Source organism: Mesoplodon mirus, assembly GCF_964341445.2.
Source record: "Mesoplodon mirus genome assembly, chromosome: 8".
Classification (NCBI taxonomy): domain Eukaryota; kingdom Metazoa; phylum Chordata; class Mammalia; order Artiodactyla; family Ziphiidae; genus Mesoplodon; species Mesoplodon mirus.
This window is the reverse complement of record NC_138984.1, coordinates 110,094,580-110,113,024: the sequence shown is the minus strand read 5'-3', so window position 1 is coordinate 110,113,024 and position 18,445 is coordinate 110,094,580. Positions and strand designations below refer to the sequence as shown.

The 18,445-nt window shown below is 38.9% G+C and overlaps 1 protein-coding gene across 2 annotated transcripts in view; it reads right to left on the bottom strand.

Annotated features, from left to right (window-relative positions):
• The window catches only part of SLC35F5 (solute carrier family 35 member F5), a 44,045-nt gene that overhangs the window by 21,788 nt on the left and 3,812 nt on the right, over positions 1–18,445 (bottom strand). For both annotated transcript variants that reach the window (XR_014294873.1, XM_082630810.1), the window contains exons 4-7: positions 10,898–11,041; positions 8,083–8,145; positions 5,676–5,757; positions 4,704–4,894 (exon numbers count right to left, since the gene is read on the bottom strand). Coding sequence is in view for 1 of the 2 variants with exons in the window: in XM_082630810.1 (XP_082486936.1) it covers positions 4,704–4,894; positions 5,676–5,757; positions 8,083–8,145; positions 10,898–11,041 (480 nt within the window). In the remaining variant the exon portion in view is untranslated. The remainder of the gene's footprint in view (positions 1–4,703; positions 4,895–5,675; positions 5,758–8,082; positions 8,146–10,897; positions 11,042–18,445) is intronic.

Genomic DNA, 18,445 nt, shown 5'->3' with positions numbered 1-18,445 from the left:
ATTCCCAACCCTATGCCTACTTTGATTTAGAGAATAAGAAATAGGACCTCTTTTTTTTTTTTTTTTTTTTTTTTTGCGGTACGCGGGCCTCTCACTGTTGTGGCCTCTCCCGTTGCGGAGCACAGGCTCCGGACGCGCAGGCTCAGCGGCCATGGCTCACGGGCCCAGCCACCCCGCGGCATGTGGGATCTTCCCGGACCGGGGCACGAACCCGTGTCCCCTGCATCGGCAGGCGGACTCTCAACCACTGCGCCACCAGGGAAGCCCCATGAAATAGGACCTCTTTTGATGAAGCCTGGTGTGTGTGTGTGCGTGTGTGTGTGTGTGTGTGCATCCAAAGTTCATTTGTTTTTACTGCTATCAGATAATCTAATACAGTTTACCACAACTCATCCATTTTTCTGTTGAGGAACACTTTTTTGACTATTTCAAACAATGCTACCAAGAATATTCTAGCATATGCCTCCTGGGGCATATGTGCATGAGTGCCGCTAAAAGCAGATTGCTGGGTCAAAGTAAATTAACTGCTTGTCTAACTGTTTTCTGTTACTTAAACAGACTGACTGGATAATCATATTCTACTGGAGAATGACTTGTCTCTGTTAAGGGAGGGACATCTCTTGATATCTCTCAGAACTTGTAGTTAAGTGAGAGTATAGTTATTAGCATTTATATTTCAAAGCAGCAGTACAGACACATGATCTTAGAGCTAGATCTTACTGCTAGAAGGCAGCACATGGCTGAGAGTCTAGAAGTCTTCATTCAGTATACACTGTACTCAAAGCTAAAGCCAGACGCTGATTGCATCTGTAGTCCTCTGACTTCCTAATTGCACTTGACTATCTAAATAAGAAGATGAGGTTAGCAACTGGTAAGATGGGCGATATCAAATATATATGACAATAGAAGCCACAATCTGCTTGCAGTTGAAGTGCTAAAAAAGAAGCAGAGGGCTTCCCTGGTGGCACAGTGGTTGAGAGTCCGCCTGCCGATGCAGGAGACACGGGTTCGTGCCCCGGTCCGGGAAGATCCCACATGCCACGGAGCGGCTGGGCCCGTGAGCCATGGCCGCTGAGCCTGCGCGTCCGGAGCCTGTGGTCCGCAACAGGAGAGGCCACAATAGTGAGAGGCCCGTGTACCGCAAAAAAAAAAAAAAGAAGCAGCAGAAGATTCTGCCCTTAATTATCTTTTGGAGATTCTCTACAAGAACAGGCCACGCTTGTGGGGTGATAATTAGCCTTCTTGACCCACTTTCCTTACCACTTTAATACTTAAATACTGTGCTCATTTTCCAAACAATCTTACTGGTCTCTGCTAATGTGAGATAAAGAAATAAAAACAGACAACTTAGATTGCAGGAATTCAAAGAGTATAACTACTCATCATTAGCTATGAACTCTTTCCAGAAAGATCTTCCCATTCTCCAGCTCTCCCCAAACTCCATCCTCTGGCTTTTAAACCCAAGGCAGCCTCATCACAAAAGAAGACCATCTCAATTGCCCTCCGGTAAAAATTATCTTTACAATGTTTCCTTTCATTATTTCAGAGTTGAGGACAACCACTTACTAATAATTAAGCTGTCACAAATAATTTATATAGTATTTCATTATTTCATGAGTGATAATTCATTTTAAAATTAGCATAAAAGCCTGTATGACCTAAATTACATCTTACAGAAAAAATTAAAACACCATAAGTCCTAATGAGACAAAAGAATTAAAGGACTGGCAAATACAGTAATCATTAACTCCTTTTGACCTACAATGTACAATACATTAGCCACTAGCCACATGTGACTACTAAGCAAATGAAATGTGGCTACTTTGAATTGAAATGTTTAGAAATTGAAATAAAAACTGAAATTGAAATGAAACAGAAAAAGAAATTGAAATGAAATAGAAATGCTTAAAAATTGAAATGTTTAGAAGATTTTAGTACAAAGAATGTAAACTATCTCATCAATAATTTTTATATTGCTAACATTTTGAAGTGTTTTACATATAGTGGGTTAAATAAAAATATAGTATTAAGGGACTTCCCTGGTGGCGCAGTAGTTAAGAATCTGCCTGCTAATGCAGGGGACATGGGTTCGAGCCCTGGTCTGGGAAGATCCCACATGCCGCGGAGCAACTAACCCGTGTGCCACAACTACTGAGTCTGCGCTCTAGAGCCCGCGAGACACAACTACTGAGCCTGCATGCCACAACTACTGAAGTCCACATGCCTAGAACCTGTGCTCTGCAACAGGAGAAGCCACCGCAATGAGAAGCTCCGCACTGCAACGAAGAGTAGCCCCCGCTCACCACAACCAGAGAAAGCCCGCGCGTAGCAATGAAGCCCCAATACAACCAAATAAATTAATCAAAAAATATATATATAGTATTAAAAGTAACTTGTTTCTCTTTTTTTTTAATGTGGCTACTAGAAAATTTTAAAATACCTATGTGACCTGCATTTGCACATTATATTTCTGTTGAACAGCATTGCTCTAGAGCTCATCCAAGCTTATTACTCTATTAAGTCAGGTTTCTAAAAAGATATATACCTGGACTATATTACTCTGACTTTCTACAGAAATGTCTTTACTTAAGATTAACACAGCTCCCTGCTCTTATAACTTACTTAAGGTTGATTTTTCAAAAAAAGACTATTAAAGGTGGAAGCAACATAAGTGTACATCAATGGATGAATGGATAAACAAAATGTGGTATATACATACAGTGGAATATTACATAGCCTTAAAAAGGAAAAATATTCTGACACATGCTACAAAGATGAACCTTGAAGACACTGTGCTAAGTGAAATAAGCCAGTCACCAAAGGAAAAATACTGTATAATTCCATTCATATGAGGTGCACAGAGCAGTCAAATTCAGAGAGACAGAAAGTAGAATGGTGGCTGTCAAGGGCTAGGGAGGTGGGAAAGAGAAGTTGTCATTTAATGGGTATAGTTTTAGTTTTGCAAGATGAAAAAAGTTCTGCTGATAGACAGTGGTGATGGTTGCAAAACAGTGTGAATGTATTTAATGCCAGTGAACTGTACACTTAAAAATAGTCAAAACAGTAAGTTTTATGGTAGGTATATTTTACTACAATTTTTCTAAAAGGCTGTTATCTGTACATATCTACCTGTAAATCTGCTATACAGAATAGTGCCTTTCTACATAAGAACCTATGAAATATATTCTCCCGGTTTTGAGTTAGCAAAAGTTTATTTTATCAATAGATGACAAACTGTGTAACTCAGGAAATTTTCCTTTTTTCCTTTCTGCCCATTTGTCTACAGATGAATTGTGTGCTTTCTTTCTTTCTTTAAATGTAAGTTCCTGATATAATCAACCCATTCCACAGCCAGTTTGCACCCTACACAGACATTATCTGTTTAGTCTGGCTCTTCTTATCCACCCTTCCTTTTTAAACTTTTACTTTATAGATCCTTTTATCGTGTTTCACCTCAAGTCTCCTTTAAAAATTAGGAGATATAGGGCCTCCCTGGTGGCGCAGTGGTTGAGAGTCCGCCTGCCAATGCAGGGGATATGGGTTCGTGCCCCGGTCTGGGAGGATCCCATATGCCGCGGAGCGGCTGGGCCCGTGAGCCATGGCCGCTGGGCCTGCGCATCCGGAGCCTGTGCTCCACAACGGGAGAGGCCACAACAGTGAGAGGCCCGCATACCGCAAAAAGAAAAAAAAAAAAAAATTAGGAGATATAATTAATAAATCTTAGTCTTGCCGTACTTAAAACAAGTAAACTGAAATCACAATAGAATAATCCAAATATATGAGCCTTTAAATCAACTTTATTACATATGTAATTATCATAGTACAACTCCCAAAGATTCTTTGATTTGTACTCCTGAATATATTAATCAAGGTATCACTAAAACAGAGGTTATTCAGTTAGAGGATGGTGAAAAATTGGCTATGCAGTAAATATGAGAGGCAAAACTGTAAAGTAAAAAAATCTTATAATCAGGCTAATAATATTGACATTAGCATTGTATTACCTAGTGGTTTAAAATGCTCAGTATAAATTTAAACCTTAAAGGCCCATACTAAACTACCTTGGAATAGTCTACTTCCAATGATACATATAGAAAAGAGCACTGAAATTCATTTTTTAAATTGTAAATCGGAGTTTACTAACTCAGACAAGTTATCTAATCCCAGATTAGCCCAAAATAATATTTTATTTGCTATATGAATATTTTATTGAAACATTAAGCATATTTTTGTTTCTATATTAAAATAATTAAGAAGCCATAAACAATATTATAATAAACAATGAAAAAATGTTTACTATGAGTATTTATAAAATATTTGACCACATTTATATGAATTTAAAATAAAACCTCAAAAGGACTTATTTGAAGAAATCAATGCAATCAATGCAAACTCTTATCTGGACATTTACTAGTGCTTGTATATATCATAGTGTGAAATAACTCTATTCATTATTCTGACCATGAGGCAATGTCAAATTCTAAATATACATAAGTGGTTGTAGTGTATAGTACTTATTGAATTCTTTTACGTATGCCTAGTATTTATTAATTTTAATACTCTAATTTCCCTATGATAGCAGATAACAGAGTTCAAAGTCACAACTAAGGCAACCTAATAGTCTTAAACTTTAATACTATATTGTTGGTATGTCTACTGTCTTAAAAGTCTAATTCCAAACATATAATAAAAAGAAGACTTACCACAAAGCAAAAAAAGAAGCTAATTTTTGCTACTTGAGTTGCAGTAAGTTTCCCCACAGTTTTGAGTAAGGATTCTTGTTCTTTCACAGTAGGATATGACATGCGAGATAACTTAGCTTCCAATGCATGGCTTGATGGAAGCTGTCGAATCTCCATGATATTACTAAACCTTACTCGAGACTTTTTGGGAGCTTGAAAGGAAAAGTAAAGTATAAAATCATTAAACGTTTCCCCTCACATCCAAAAAATGTCACAAGTTTTAATTTACTTATAAATGCATATTATTTAATCCATCTATAATCATATTTGAACAGTCAAAAAAAACAGTTAAATTATTACATGGGACAGCTCTGCTCATTCAAAAGAGTTGGTGGGAAAAATGTTTCCATCTATAAAAAATTTTGAAGGTTTTAAAATGAGACCAATATTCAACAAAGTTTCAAACAACTGCCTGGTTCAGGATTGTAGTATGATTATTATTTTAGCATTTATAGTAAAAGTTTATTTGGATTTTTCCTCATAGATATCCAATTTATGAGAATTATTTTCCTGGTCAAGCATGCAGAACATTCTTTTGTAGTTCCATTCCTTGAAAGAGAATATCATGGATGAATACTGTGCGTCACATTGAAGCTGGCATTCTTTACCATGTTCAAAGAACCAGCAAAACTCCAGTAATTTGCTATCAAGGTCTTTGATGGTCTGGTTGAAGAGGATTCTGTTCATTAATAAATATATCTATATATATACATAATAACACCATAGAGATTTCTGGTATTTGGAAGTTATTTCCATTGAATTAATAAAAACGTCCAGTCAACTGGACAACTACAGGCTGAGCCAACACCACATGGAACAGAAGAACTGCCAGGTGATCCCAGGCAACCCACAGAACCACTAAGTTTTGGGATGGCTTGAATGAGCTAAAATTTCCACCCATTTCTAAGTTATGAAATTCTAAGTTTTGCTTACATTTTTCAGTATCAATGTTTGTGTTCTCAGGTTTTTCACTCGGAAGATCATGAAATTTCACAGGAACATAAAGAGGTTCACTCTGGAATGCAGCAAAAACAGAAACAAATATAAACAAGTATAATAGCTGATATATTGGCTAAATTTAAGTGGATGGTATATAGACACAGATACCACCCAAAACAGGGCTGTTCACCACCATGTTTATACAGCATAATTTTCCCAAAATGCATTTTCAAGACTTATATAGGAAACTCAAATGATCCACCCAGGTACTATGACAGAAAGAATCAATTTAAAGCTTAGAAATGTAATCACACGGCACTGGCACATTATGATATTTAATTTTTAAATGTCATAAAAACAGACCTCCCTCAGCTAACAGATTATCTCCCATTCCTTTTCATTCATTCTTTTGACATATACCTATTGAGCTCCTACTATGTCAGGTGCTGTTCTAGGTCCCAGGGATATAAGAGCGAATAGAGGGCTCCCCTGGTGGTGCAGTGGTTGAGAGTCCGCCTGCCGATGCAGGGGACACGGGTTCGTGCCCCGGTCCGGGAAGATCCCACATGCCACGGAGCGGCTGGGCCCGTGAGACATGGTCGCTGAGCCTGCGCGTCCGGAGCCTGTGCTCCGCAACGGGAGAGGCCACAACAGTGAGAGGCCCTCATACAGCATGCAAACAAAACAAAACAAACAAACAAACAAACAAACAAAAAAAGAGCGAATAGAGACACAGTCTCTGTCCTCAGTGATATAAAATAACCTAGTGGTAGACGACAGGATTAAAGCCAGGTTTGTCTAACCTGCTCTAAAAGTCTACATTTTTAAGTGGTTCTAAATCCCCCAACTGTTTTTGTAAATGTTCTTCAGATGATCTGTATTTAAGGCACAATTCTGATAATTTAAGAAACAAGGCTGTTTCTTAAATTAACATAAAATATTTTTTGTTTCAATTTATCTTTAACTCCTGATACAGACTCTGCCAACGAAAAATATTCAGTAAATGAAGAGACAACAGGATTTGGAAATAGTGGAGTCTCATTGTTGCATTGAACTTTTCATCATAGCATTTGGCCTAGAACAATTTGACATGTCCATCTTACAGATAATAGAAAAAAATAGTAGAAGAGTAGGCTGCCATCTCAACTCTGTCTTCTACACTGATAGAGACAACTGGTATTAGTCTTGTTTGTTTTTTTCTGTTTTTTGTTTGTTTGTTTTTTGGGTTTTTTTGGCCACACAGCGAGGCTTGCAGGATCTTAGTCCTCCAACCAGGGATCAAACCCGCGCTCTCGGTAGTGAAAGCGCAGAGTCCTAACCACTGAACCACCAGGGGATTAGTCTTGTTGATGCTTAGGATCCCAGAGAAAAGAAATGACATTTTCTCTAAGATTCACAAACCATTCACAGCACCCGGTAAGCTACCTTGCAAGCAACTGTAGTTCTAAAAGTCAGAGGAACAAAAAACTGTACTGTCAGTAAGGTCACTGAGATAGTGCTTCATAAATTGGTTATTAAATTTTAGAGTTAACCTTAAAATTTTTCTCAGATAGAATGCCACATTTGGAATAATATATTTTAAAGAGATGCCTTAGTAATGGTGTAAAAAAGAATAGATTTTGGGGCTTCCCTGGTGGCGCGGTGGTTGAGAGTCCGCCTGCCGATGCAGGGGACATGGGTTCGTGCCCTGGTCCGGGAAGATCCCACATGCTGCAGAGCGGCTGGGCCCGTGAGCCATGGCCGCTGAGCCTGCGCGTCCGGAGCCTGTGCTCCGCAACAGGAGAGGCCACAACAGGGAGAGGCCCGCGTACCGCAAAAAAAAAAAAAAAAAAAAAAAAAAAAAGAATAGATTTTTACATACTCTCTCTCCAACAAGATTATAAATGCTTAAATAGAGTGACTGATAATTCCTTCATATGCTTGCTTATTATCTGTCTCCCTCCCTTCCCCGAACACACACTAGAACATAAGCTGTATTTTGAGAGTCTAGAACAAGTGTTTAACATACATTAAGTGCTCTTAAAAATTTGTGAAATGAATAAACAATCTGCTTATAGAGTCTCAGTGTCAAGTAAATGTATTTGTTTCTAAGTGGTAATAATATAATAACAAACATGAAGTGACAAAGTTGGTAAGAAACAAAGGACAAGGGACTTCCTTTACTATTTTCAGTCCTTAACTAATCTCCTCTTCCCTTCTCTCCCCAGAGGTGGCTGAAGTGCTTACTTTTAGGTCTCAGGTATCTCTAAGAAAGCACCCAATTACAACTCTCCTGGAGAGCAGCCAACGTTGAGATGTATTTTCATTTTAATATAGCCGTGGTGCTATCAACGCTATTTCAGTCCTTCCCGCCATGGTCAACTCCACCCGCTCTCTTCCTGAGGAGAAAAGAAACACTTACCAAAGAACTATTCATAGTTGTATCTGTTGTGCACGCAGCGAAGTAACCTTCAGCATCTGCAAACTACAAATGAGTGAGACATACAATTCAATTAAACTCATGAAATAAGGTAGAACTAGTGTGAGTCACAGCTCAAAGGTACAGAACCAAGAATCCAGAGCAGACCTATAAGGGTCATAAACATTTTTTTTTTAAAGACACCAATTGTACTTGAACATTTCTTACTGTTTTTTCTTAATTTATTTATTTATTTATTTATTTTTGGCTGTGTTGGGTCTTCGTTTCTGTGCGAGGGCTTTCTCTAGCTGTGGCAAGCGGGGGCCACTCTTCATTGCGGTGCGTGGGCCCCTCACTGTCGCAGCCTCTCCTGTTGTGGAGCACAGGCTCCAGACGCACAGGCTCGGTAGTTGTGGCTCACGGGCCTAGTTGCTCCGCGGCATGTGGGATCTTCCCAGACCAGGGCTCGAACCCACGTCCCCTGCATCAGCAGGTGGACTCTCCACCACTGTGCCACCAGGGAAGCCCTATAATCATTATTAATAATAATAGCAGCTAATGCCAAGTACTCAACCGTGTAAGGTAAGTATTATCATCTTTCTTTTATTGACGAGGAAATGGAGGATAAGAAATTTCATCTAAGTAACAGAACTAGGATTAAAGCCCAGTTTAGTCTAACTCTGACCTTAAGCCCTTTTCACAATATTATAATAACGTTTCAGGTCACCAGGGAGAGGATGGGTGGGTTCGTGGGGAAGGCAAACAACCTCTTAGCGTTACCATGGTAACAGTGTTAACCTCAAGAATCCCCTAAATGGATTCAGACGCTGGACCACTTTGAGAACCCCTGTGCTAGGGCTGTAAAAGCATGCTTGTATTCACACCCACAACGACCCTATCATTTATCCCCGCTTCAAGTTTGAAGAGGTTAAATAACTTGCTAAAGATCACATGATCAGCAAGGGACAGAACAAGATTCAAACACCAGAGGCCCATGCCCTTAAAAGACCTTTATAAATCAGGAAGAAAGAGTTATTGTAGAAAAATGGACAAGATGAGGACAACTCACAAAAGAATTCTACTGTGCAACAAATATATGAAAAAGTAACCCAAAACACACAGATTAAACAAGATACCACTGTCTACCTACCATACTGGCAAAGCATTAGGGTTTTGCTAAGAGTTCAGGCTCATGCACTGCTAACAGACATAAATCAGGTGCAATTATTGTAGATGATAATTTAGCAAAAGGAATCAAAAGCTATATAATGACATTACTGTTTTATCCAGCAATGATACTTTTAGGAATTTATCCTAAGTAAATAACTACAGATGTGTACAAAGACATTCCTATTTAATTACAACAAAAGAGACAGTGAAGGGACTTCCCTGGTGGCGTAGTGGTTAAGAATCCGCCTGCCAAGGCAGGGGACATGGGTTCGAGGCCTGGTCTGGGAAGATCCCACGTGCCGTGGAGCAACTAAGCCTGTGCGCCACAAGTACTGAGCGTGTGCTCTAGAGCCCGTGAGCCACAACGACTGAGCCTGTATGCCACAACTACTGAAGCCCACGTACCTAGAGCCTGTGCTCTGCAACAAGAGGAGCCACCACAATGAGAAGCCCATGCACTGCAATGAACAGTAGACCCCGTTCGTTGCAACTAGAGAAAGCCCGCGTGCAGCAACAAAGACTCAACACAGCCAAAAATAAATAAATTTATTTTAAAAAAATTGGGGAAAAGAAAAAAATGGTTAAAATGGTAAATTTGATGTTATGTGTATTTTACCACAATTTTAAAAAGAGAGAAAAGGATAGAAAATTAAAAAGGAAAAAAAAAAGGAAAAGGATTAATGTAAAAGAGAGTTTTATGGGCTTCCCTGGTGGTGGCACAGTGGTTAGGAATCCACCTGCCAATGCAGGGAACACAGGTTAGAGCCCTGATCCGGGAAGATCCCACATGCTGTAGAGCAACTAAGCCCATGCGCCACAACTACTGAGCCTGCATTCTAGAGCCTGTGAGCCACAACTACTGAAGCCCATGTGCCTAGAGCCCATGCTCCTCAAGAAGAAGAAGAGAAGCCACCGCAATGAGAAGCCCGCGCACTGCAACCAAGAGTAGCCCCCGCTCACCGCAACTAGAGAAAGCCCGCGTGCAGCAACAAAGACCCAACGCAGCCAAAAATAAATAAATAAATAAATAAATGTGTAAAAAATAAAAAAAAAAGAGAGTTTTATATTCTTCATTATCAAAAATTCAGTTTCTACTACATGGAAGATACATCACTACATAAACTGCCATTTCTTTCAACACTTATAAACAAGCATTTTATGTGACATTAGTGATGGAATATAAGTTCATTAGCCAAACATCTGAAATATGCCCTGAAATATGTTATTTTCATTTTAACATATAAACTTTGAATTAGTTTGCTTCTACAATCAACTTTATAGCTAATTAGATGATATTTATTTGATCTGCAAATGACCACAGACTCTAGATATTCTTCTTATCCTTTATCTTCCATCATCTTCTCCACATTAGTTGATTTAGACTAGTTAAGTAAGTCTTAACAACTCAGAGCATGTCATGAGGTAAGGGAAAGAAAGTGATTATGTACCTTTGACTTCTCACAAAACATTCTGATGCCAAGCTGATTAGAAGAGTAAATTTAAAAGTATGGACAAAAGCAAGTTTTTCTTATATCATGCTATCTTCACTCATTTAAAGAACAAGTTAAAATCTGACTGTTTTTCAAGAAACTAACAGTTTGAAAAAATTTACCCCCGCTCCAACAAACAGTTAAAATTTTAAACTTACAAAAGCAGCATGCTTTCCTCGAAATCCTCTTGTACACTGTTGTCTCCATGGCTTCCAAATTATAAAGCCCAAAAGGTACAGAACAAACATAGATGTTTTTGCAAAGGTGCTGAAGAACGGTTTGTTGTACTGAGTAAAAACATACTGTGGAGGAAAAAGTTACAGAAACTGTGAGACAAACTTTATTACTCATTTCCAATAAAATACAGTTATTACATGATTTTTAACTCTAGAAGTTCATTTGGAAGGGAAAGATCAAAAGGGATTATAAAAATATTTTGAATTCATTTCTGAATATTGTATTTGCCTTGCATACAAAGGCAAAGAAAGACGGACCATTTTGAACGTTACAGAAGTTTCCCAAAAGAAGCTATTCTTGATCTGTATCTGAAGGCCCAAACAGAGGAAATAGCATAAAGAGAAGCAATGAAACAGTATGGGGTATGAAGAAAACTGCATGAAGTTTAATGTTATTAGGAAGTTATACAACAACCTGTAATCATTGTTTTTTTGTTTGATTTTTTAAAATTGAACTATAGTTGATTTATAGTGTTGTGTTAGTTTCAGGTGTATAGCCAAGTGATTCAGTTTTTTATGTGTATATATATATATATATATATATATATATATATATATATATATTCTTTTTCAGATTCTTTTCCATTATAAGTTATTACAAGATATTGAATATAGTTCCCTGTGCTATACAGTAGATCCTTGTAATCCTCATTTAAATTGAAAATATCAGAATGAAGTCATAATTTTTGTTTCCAAAAAAAACCCCCAAAAAACCTAGTTATATGCATTGAAAAGGCCTAGAAAAAAATGATAACCCAGAGGGGGCAGACAGCAGAAGGAAGAAGAACTACAATTCTACAGCCTGTGAAAGGAAAACTATATTCACAGAAAGATAGACTAAATGGAAAGGCAGAGAACTTTGTACCGGACGAAGGAGCAAGATAAAACCCCACAAAAACAACTAAATTATGTGGAGATAGGCAACCTTCCAGAAAAAGAATTCAGAATAATGACAGTGAAGATGATCCAGGACCTCGGAAAAAGAATGGAGGCAAAGATCGAGAAGATGCAAGAAATGTTTAACAAAGACCTAAGAGAATTAAAGAACAAACAGAGATGAACAACACAATAACTGAAATGAAAACTACACTAGAAGGAATCAATAGCAGAATAACTGAGGCAGAAGAACAGATAAGTGACCTGGAAGACAGAATGGTGCAATTCACTGCTGCGGAACAGAATAAAGAAAGAAGAATGAAAAGAAATGAAGACAGCCTAAGAGACCTCTGGGACAACATTAAACACAACAACATTCACATTATAGGGGTCCCAGAAGGAGAAGAGAGAGAGAAAGGACCCGAGAAAATACTTGAAGAGATTACAGTCAAAGACTTCCCTAACATGGGAAAGGAAATAGCCACCCAAGTCCAGGAAGCGCAGAGAGTCCTATACAGGATAAACCCAAGGAGAAACACACTGAGACACATAGTAATCAAATTGGCAAAAATTAAAGATAAAGAAGACAATTTTTTTTTTTTTTTTTTTTTTTTTTTGCGATATGTGGGCCTCTCACTGCTGTGGCCTCTCCCGTTGCGGAGCACAGGCTCTGGACACGCAGGCTCAGCGGCCATCGCTCACGGGCCTAGCCGCTCCACGGCATGTGGGATCTTCCCGGACCGGGGCACGAACCCGTGTCCCCTGCATCGGCAGGCGGACTCTCAACCACTGCACCACCAGGGAAGCCCAAGAAGACAATTATTGAAAGCAGCAAGGGAAAAATGACAAATAACATACAAGGGAACTCCCGTAAGGTTAACAGCTGATTTCTCAGCAGAAGTGCTACAAGCCAGAAGGGAGTGGCATGATACACTTAAACTGATGAAAGGGAAGAACCTACAACCAAGATTACTCCACCCAGTAAGGATCTCATTCAGATTTGATGGAGAGATCAAAAGCTTTACAGACAAGCAAAAGCTAACAGAATTCAGCACCACGAAACCAGCTTTACAACAAATGCTAAAGGAACTTCTCTAAGTGGGAAACACACAAGAAGAAAAGGACCTACAAAAACAAACGCAAAACAATTAAGAAAATGGTGATAGCAACATACATATTGATAATTACCTTAAACGTGAATGGATTAAATGCTCCAACCAAAAGACACAGGCTTGCTGAATGGATACAAAAACAAGACCCATATATATGCTGTCTACAAGAGACCCACTTCAGACCTAGGGACACATAGAGACTGAAAGTGAGGGGATGGAAAAAGATATTCCATGTAAATGGAAATCAAAAGAAAGCTGGAGTATCAACACTCATATCAGATAAAATAGACTTTAAAATAAAGAATATTACAAGAGACAAGGAAGGAAGTACATAATGATCAAGGGATTGATCCAAGAAAAAGACGTAACAATTATAGATACATATGAACCCAACAAAGGAGCAACTCAATACATAAGGCAACTGCTAACAGCTATAAAAGAGGAAATTGGGCTTCCCTGGTGGCGCAGTGGTTGAGAGTCCGCCTGCTGATGCAGGGGACACGGGTTCGTGCCCTGGTCTGGGAAGATCCCACATGCCGCAGAGCGGCTGGGCCCGTGAGCCATGGCTGCTGAGCCTGTGCTTCTGGAGCCTGTGCTCCACAACGGGAGAGGCCACAACAGTGAGAGGCCCACGTACCGCAAAAAAAAAAAAAAAAAAAAAAAAGAGGAAATTGACAGCAACATAATAGTCGAGGACTTTAACACCTCACTTACAACAATGGACAGATCATCCAGACAGAAAAATAATAAGGAAACACGAGCTTTAAATGACACAACAGACCAGATAGATTTAATTGATATTTATAGGACATTCCATTCAAAAACAGCAGATTACACTTTCTTCTCAAGTGCACACAGAACATTCCCCAGGACAGATCACGTCTTGGGTCACAAATCAAGCCTTGGTAATTTTTTTTTTTTTTTTTTTTTTTTTGCGGTACACGGGCCTCTCACTGCTGTGGCCTCTCCCGTTGCAGAGCACAGGCTCTGCACACGCAGGCTCAGCAGCCCTGGACGCGCAGGCTCAGTGGCCATGCCTCACGGACCTAGCTGCTCCGCGGCATGTGGGATCTTCCCGGACTGGGGCACAAAACCGTGTCCCCTGCATCGGCCGGCGGACTCTCAACCACTGCGTCACAAGGGAAGCCCAAGCCTTGGTAAATTTAGGAAAACAAATCGTATCAAGCATCTTTTCTGACCACAACGCTATGAGATTAGAAATTAATTACAGGGAAAAAAACGTAAAACACACAAACACATGTAGGCTAAACAATATGTTACTAAATAACCAAGAGATCACTGAAGAAATCAAAGAGGAAATCAAAAAATACCTAGAGACAAATGACAACGAAAACACGATGATCCAAAACCTATGGGATGCAGCAAAAGCAGTTCTAAGAGGGAAGTTTACAGCAATACAAGCCTACCTCAAGAAACAAGAAAAATCTCAAATAAACAATCTAAACTTACACTTAAAAGAACTAGAGAAAGAAGAACAAACAAAACCAGTTAGTAGAAGGCAAGAAATAATAAAGATCAGAGCAGAAATAAATAAAATAGAAACAAAGAAAATAATAGCAAAGATCAATAAAACTAAAAGCTGGTTCTTTGAGAAGATAAACAAAATTGATAGACCTTTAGCCAGACTCATCAAGAAAAAGAGGGAGAGGACTCAAATCAATAAAATTAGAAATGAAAGAGGAGAAGTTACAATGGACACTGCAGAAAGACAAAGCATCATAAGAGACGACTACAAGCAACTCTATGCCAATAAAATGGACAACCTGGAAGAAATGGACAAATTCTTAGAAAGGTATAACCTTCCAAGACTGAACCAGGACAAAATAGAAAATATGAACAGACCAATCACAAGTAACGAAATTGAAACTGTGATTAAAAATCTTCTAACAAACAAAACCCCAGGACCAGATGGCTTCACAGGTGAATTCTATCAAAAATTTAGAGAAGAGCTAACACCCAACCTTCTCAAACTCTTCCAAAAAACTGCAGAGGAAGGAACACTCCCAAACTCATTCTACGAGGCCACCATCACCCTGATACCAAAACCAGATACTAAGAAAACAAAAATACTACAAAAAAAGAAAATTACAGACCAATATCACTGATGAATATAGATGCAAAAATCCTCAAAAAAAATACTAGCAAACAGAATCCAGACAGCAATCAGAGAAGAAAAAGAAATAAAAGGAATCCAAATTGGAAAAGATGTAAAGCTGTCACTCTTTGCAGATGATATGATAGTGCACATAGAGAATACTAAAGACTCTAACAAAAAACTACTAGAGCTAATCAATGAATTTGGTAAAGTTGCAGGATACAAAATTAATGCACAGAAATCTCTTGCATTCCTATACACTAATGACGAAAAACCTGAAAGAGAAATTAAGGAAACACTCCCATTTACCACTGCAACAAAAAGAATAAAATACCTAGGAATAAACCTACCTAAGGAGACAAAAGACCTGTATGCAGAACAGAATAAGACACCGATGAAAGAAATTAAAGATGACACAAACAGGTGGAGAGATATACCATGTTCTTTGATTGGAAGAATCAACATTTTAAAAATGACTCTACTACCCAAAGCAATCTACAGATTCAATGCAATCCCTATCAAACTGCCAATGGCATTTTACACAGAAGTAGAACAAAAAACTTCACAATTTGTATGGAAACACAAAAGACCCCGAATAGCCAAAGCAATCTTGAGAAAGAAAAATGGAGCTGGAGGACTCAGGCTCCCTGACTTCAGACTGTACTACAGAGCTACAGTAATCGAGACAGTATGGTACTGGCACAAAAACAGAAATATAGATCAATGGAACAGGATAGAAAGCCCAGAGGTAAACCCATGCACATATGGTCACCTTATTTTTGATAAAGGAGGCAGGAATGTACAGTGGAGGAAAGATAGCCTCTTCAATAAGTGGTGCTGGGAAAACTGGACAGCTACATGTAAAAGAATGAAATTAGAACACTCCCTAACACTATACACAAAAATAAACTCAAAATGGATTAAAGACATACATGTAAGGCCAGACACTAAAAAACTCTTAGAGGAAAACATAGGCAGGACACTCTATGACATAAATCACAGCAAGATCCTTTTTGACCCACCTCCTAGAGTAATGGAAATAAAAACAAAATAAAGAAATGGGACCTAATGAAACTTAAAAGCTTTTGCACAGCAAAGGGAACCATAAACAAGATGAAAAGACAACCCTCAGAATGGAAGAAAATATTTGCAAATGAAGCAACTGACAAAGGATTAATCTCCAAAATTTACAAGCAGCTCATGCAGCTCAATATGAAAAAACAAACAACCCAATCCAAAAATTAGCAGAAGACCTAAATAGACATTTCTCCAAAGAAGATATACAGACTGCCAACAAACACATGAAAGAATGCTCAACATCACTAATCATTAGAGCAATGCAAATCAAAACTACAATGAGGGGGCTTCCCTGGTGGCACAGCAGTTGAGAATCTGCCTGCTAATGCAGGGGACATGGGTTCGAGCCCTGGTCTGGGAGGATCCCACATGCCGCGGAGCAACTAGGCCCGTGAGCCACAACTACTGAGCCTGCGCGTCTGGAGCCTGTGCTCCGCAACAAGAGACGCCGCGATAGTGAGAGGCCTGTGCACTGTGATGAAGAGTGGCCCCTGCTTGCCACAACTAGAGAAAGCCCTCACACAGAAACGAAGACCCAACATAGCAAAAATAAATAAATTAATTAATAAACTCCTACTGCCAACATCTTTAAAAAAAAAAAAAAAACTACAATGAGGTATCATCTCACACCAGTCAGAATGGCCATCATCAAAAAATCTACAAACAATAAATGCTGGAGAGGGTGTGGAGAAAAGGGAACCCTCTTGCATTGTTGGTGGGAATGTAAATTGATATAGCCACTATGGAGAACAATATGGAGAATCCTTAAAAAAATAAAAATAGAACTACCATACAGCCCAGCAATCCCACTACTGGGCATATACCCAGAGAAAACCATAATTCAGAAAGAGACATGTACCAAAATGTTCATTGCAGCTCTATTTACAATAGCTAGGACATGGAAGCAACCCAAGTGTCCATCGACATATGAATGGATAAAGAAGATGTGGCACATATATATGATGGAATATTACTCAGCCAAGAAAAGAAACGGAATTGGGTCATTGGTAGAGAGGTGGATGGATCTATAGAATGTCATACAGAGTGAAGTAAGTCGGAAAGAGAAAAACAAATACCCTATGCTAACACATGTATGTGGAACCTAGACAAATGGTACAGATGAACCGGTTTGCAGGGCAGAAATAGAGACACAGAGGTAGAGAACAAACGTATGGACACCAAGTGGGGAAAGTGGCGGTGGGGAGTTGGTGGTGGTGTGAAGAATTGGGAGATTGGGATTGACATGTATACACCGATGTGTATGAAACTGATAACTAATAAGAACCTGCTGTATAAAAAAATAAGTAAAATTAAATAACAAAAAAAAGATAACCCAGAAGGAATGAGCACCTCTAGAATGCAGATGATGATCTGTACCATCTTGCACCCAAAAAAAACCACAGGCCCTTGAAGAAAGGGTCAAATTCAAGTATGGGGCAGGAATGTATGAGATGAGTCTGGGGCATCTTGTGCCAGAAGGCAAACAGGATGTTAAAGATTAATGGGGTAATATTGAAAGGACACTGGAGAGAATTTAAAGGGGCTCCCACCGGCCACAGATAGGGCAGTTTAAGCATCAAAAGGGATAATAACCACAATTGCTTAAAACACATCAAATATACAAAAATCCATAAATGTATAATGATATGCAAAAAATCCTCAATGGTTACTTCCAGAAGTTGCTAGGCAACATTAGTTTAAAATGAATAAAGGGGGAAAAAATGAATAAAGGGAAAGAATCAAGATTTATCCAACCTTTCCTATATGACCCGTGTATCAGGATAACCAAAGAGTAGTTGTGGAAAAGTTCTCCTTAAAGAATTCTAGCTAATAAACGCAGCAGGAACGACCCTTAAAAAAATCACCATTTTACAACCCTAGTGAAATACTCTATCTGGGCAATAATCATATGGATATTCAACCACTACCTAAAGATTGACAGGAACTTACAGTACTCACATTGGCATCATCCAAAGTAAGACTTGCAGACGTTATGGGCCTCATGTTGTGATGTCAAAGGAAGTACCCAATACCACCAAGGCACTTTTTCCTAAAAATTGAACCTAAATCAAATCAAGACTTCACATCTACCATTTTACAGGAAATAAGAGAGACAAAGGAGCAAGCTAAATGACGTCTCAAGGAAGTAACTAGCCAAATCCAGAACGTGTGTGCTGTGGACTGAACGTTTGTATCCACTTAGGTGAAAATCTTAACCCCCAATGTGATGGCATGAGGAAGCAGGAGCCTGTGGGATGTGACTAGGTCACGAGGGTAAGTCATGAATGA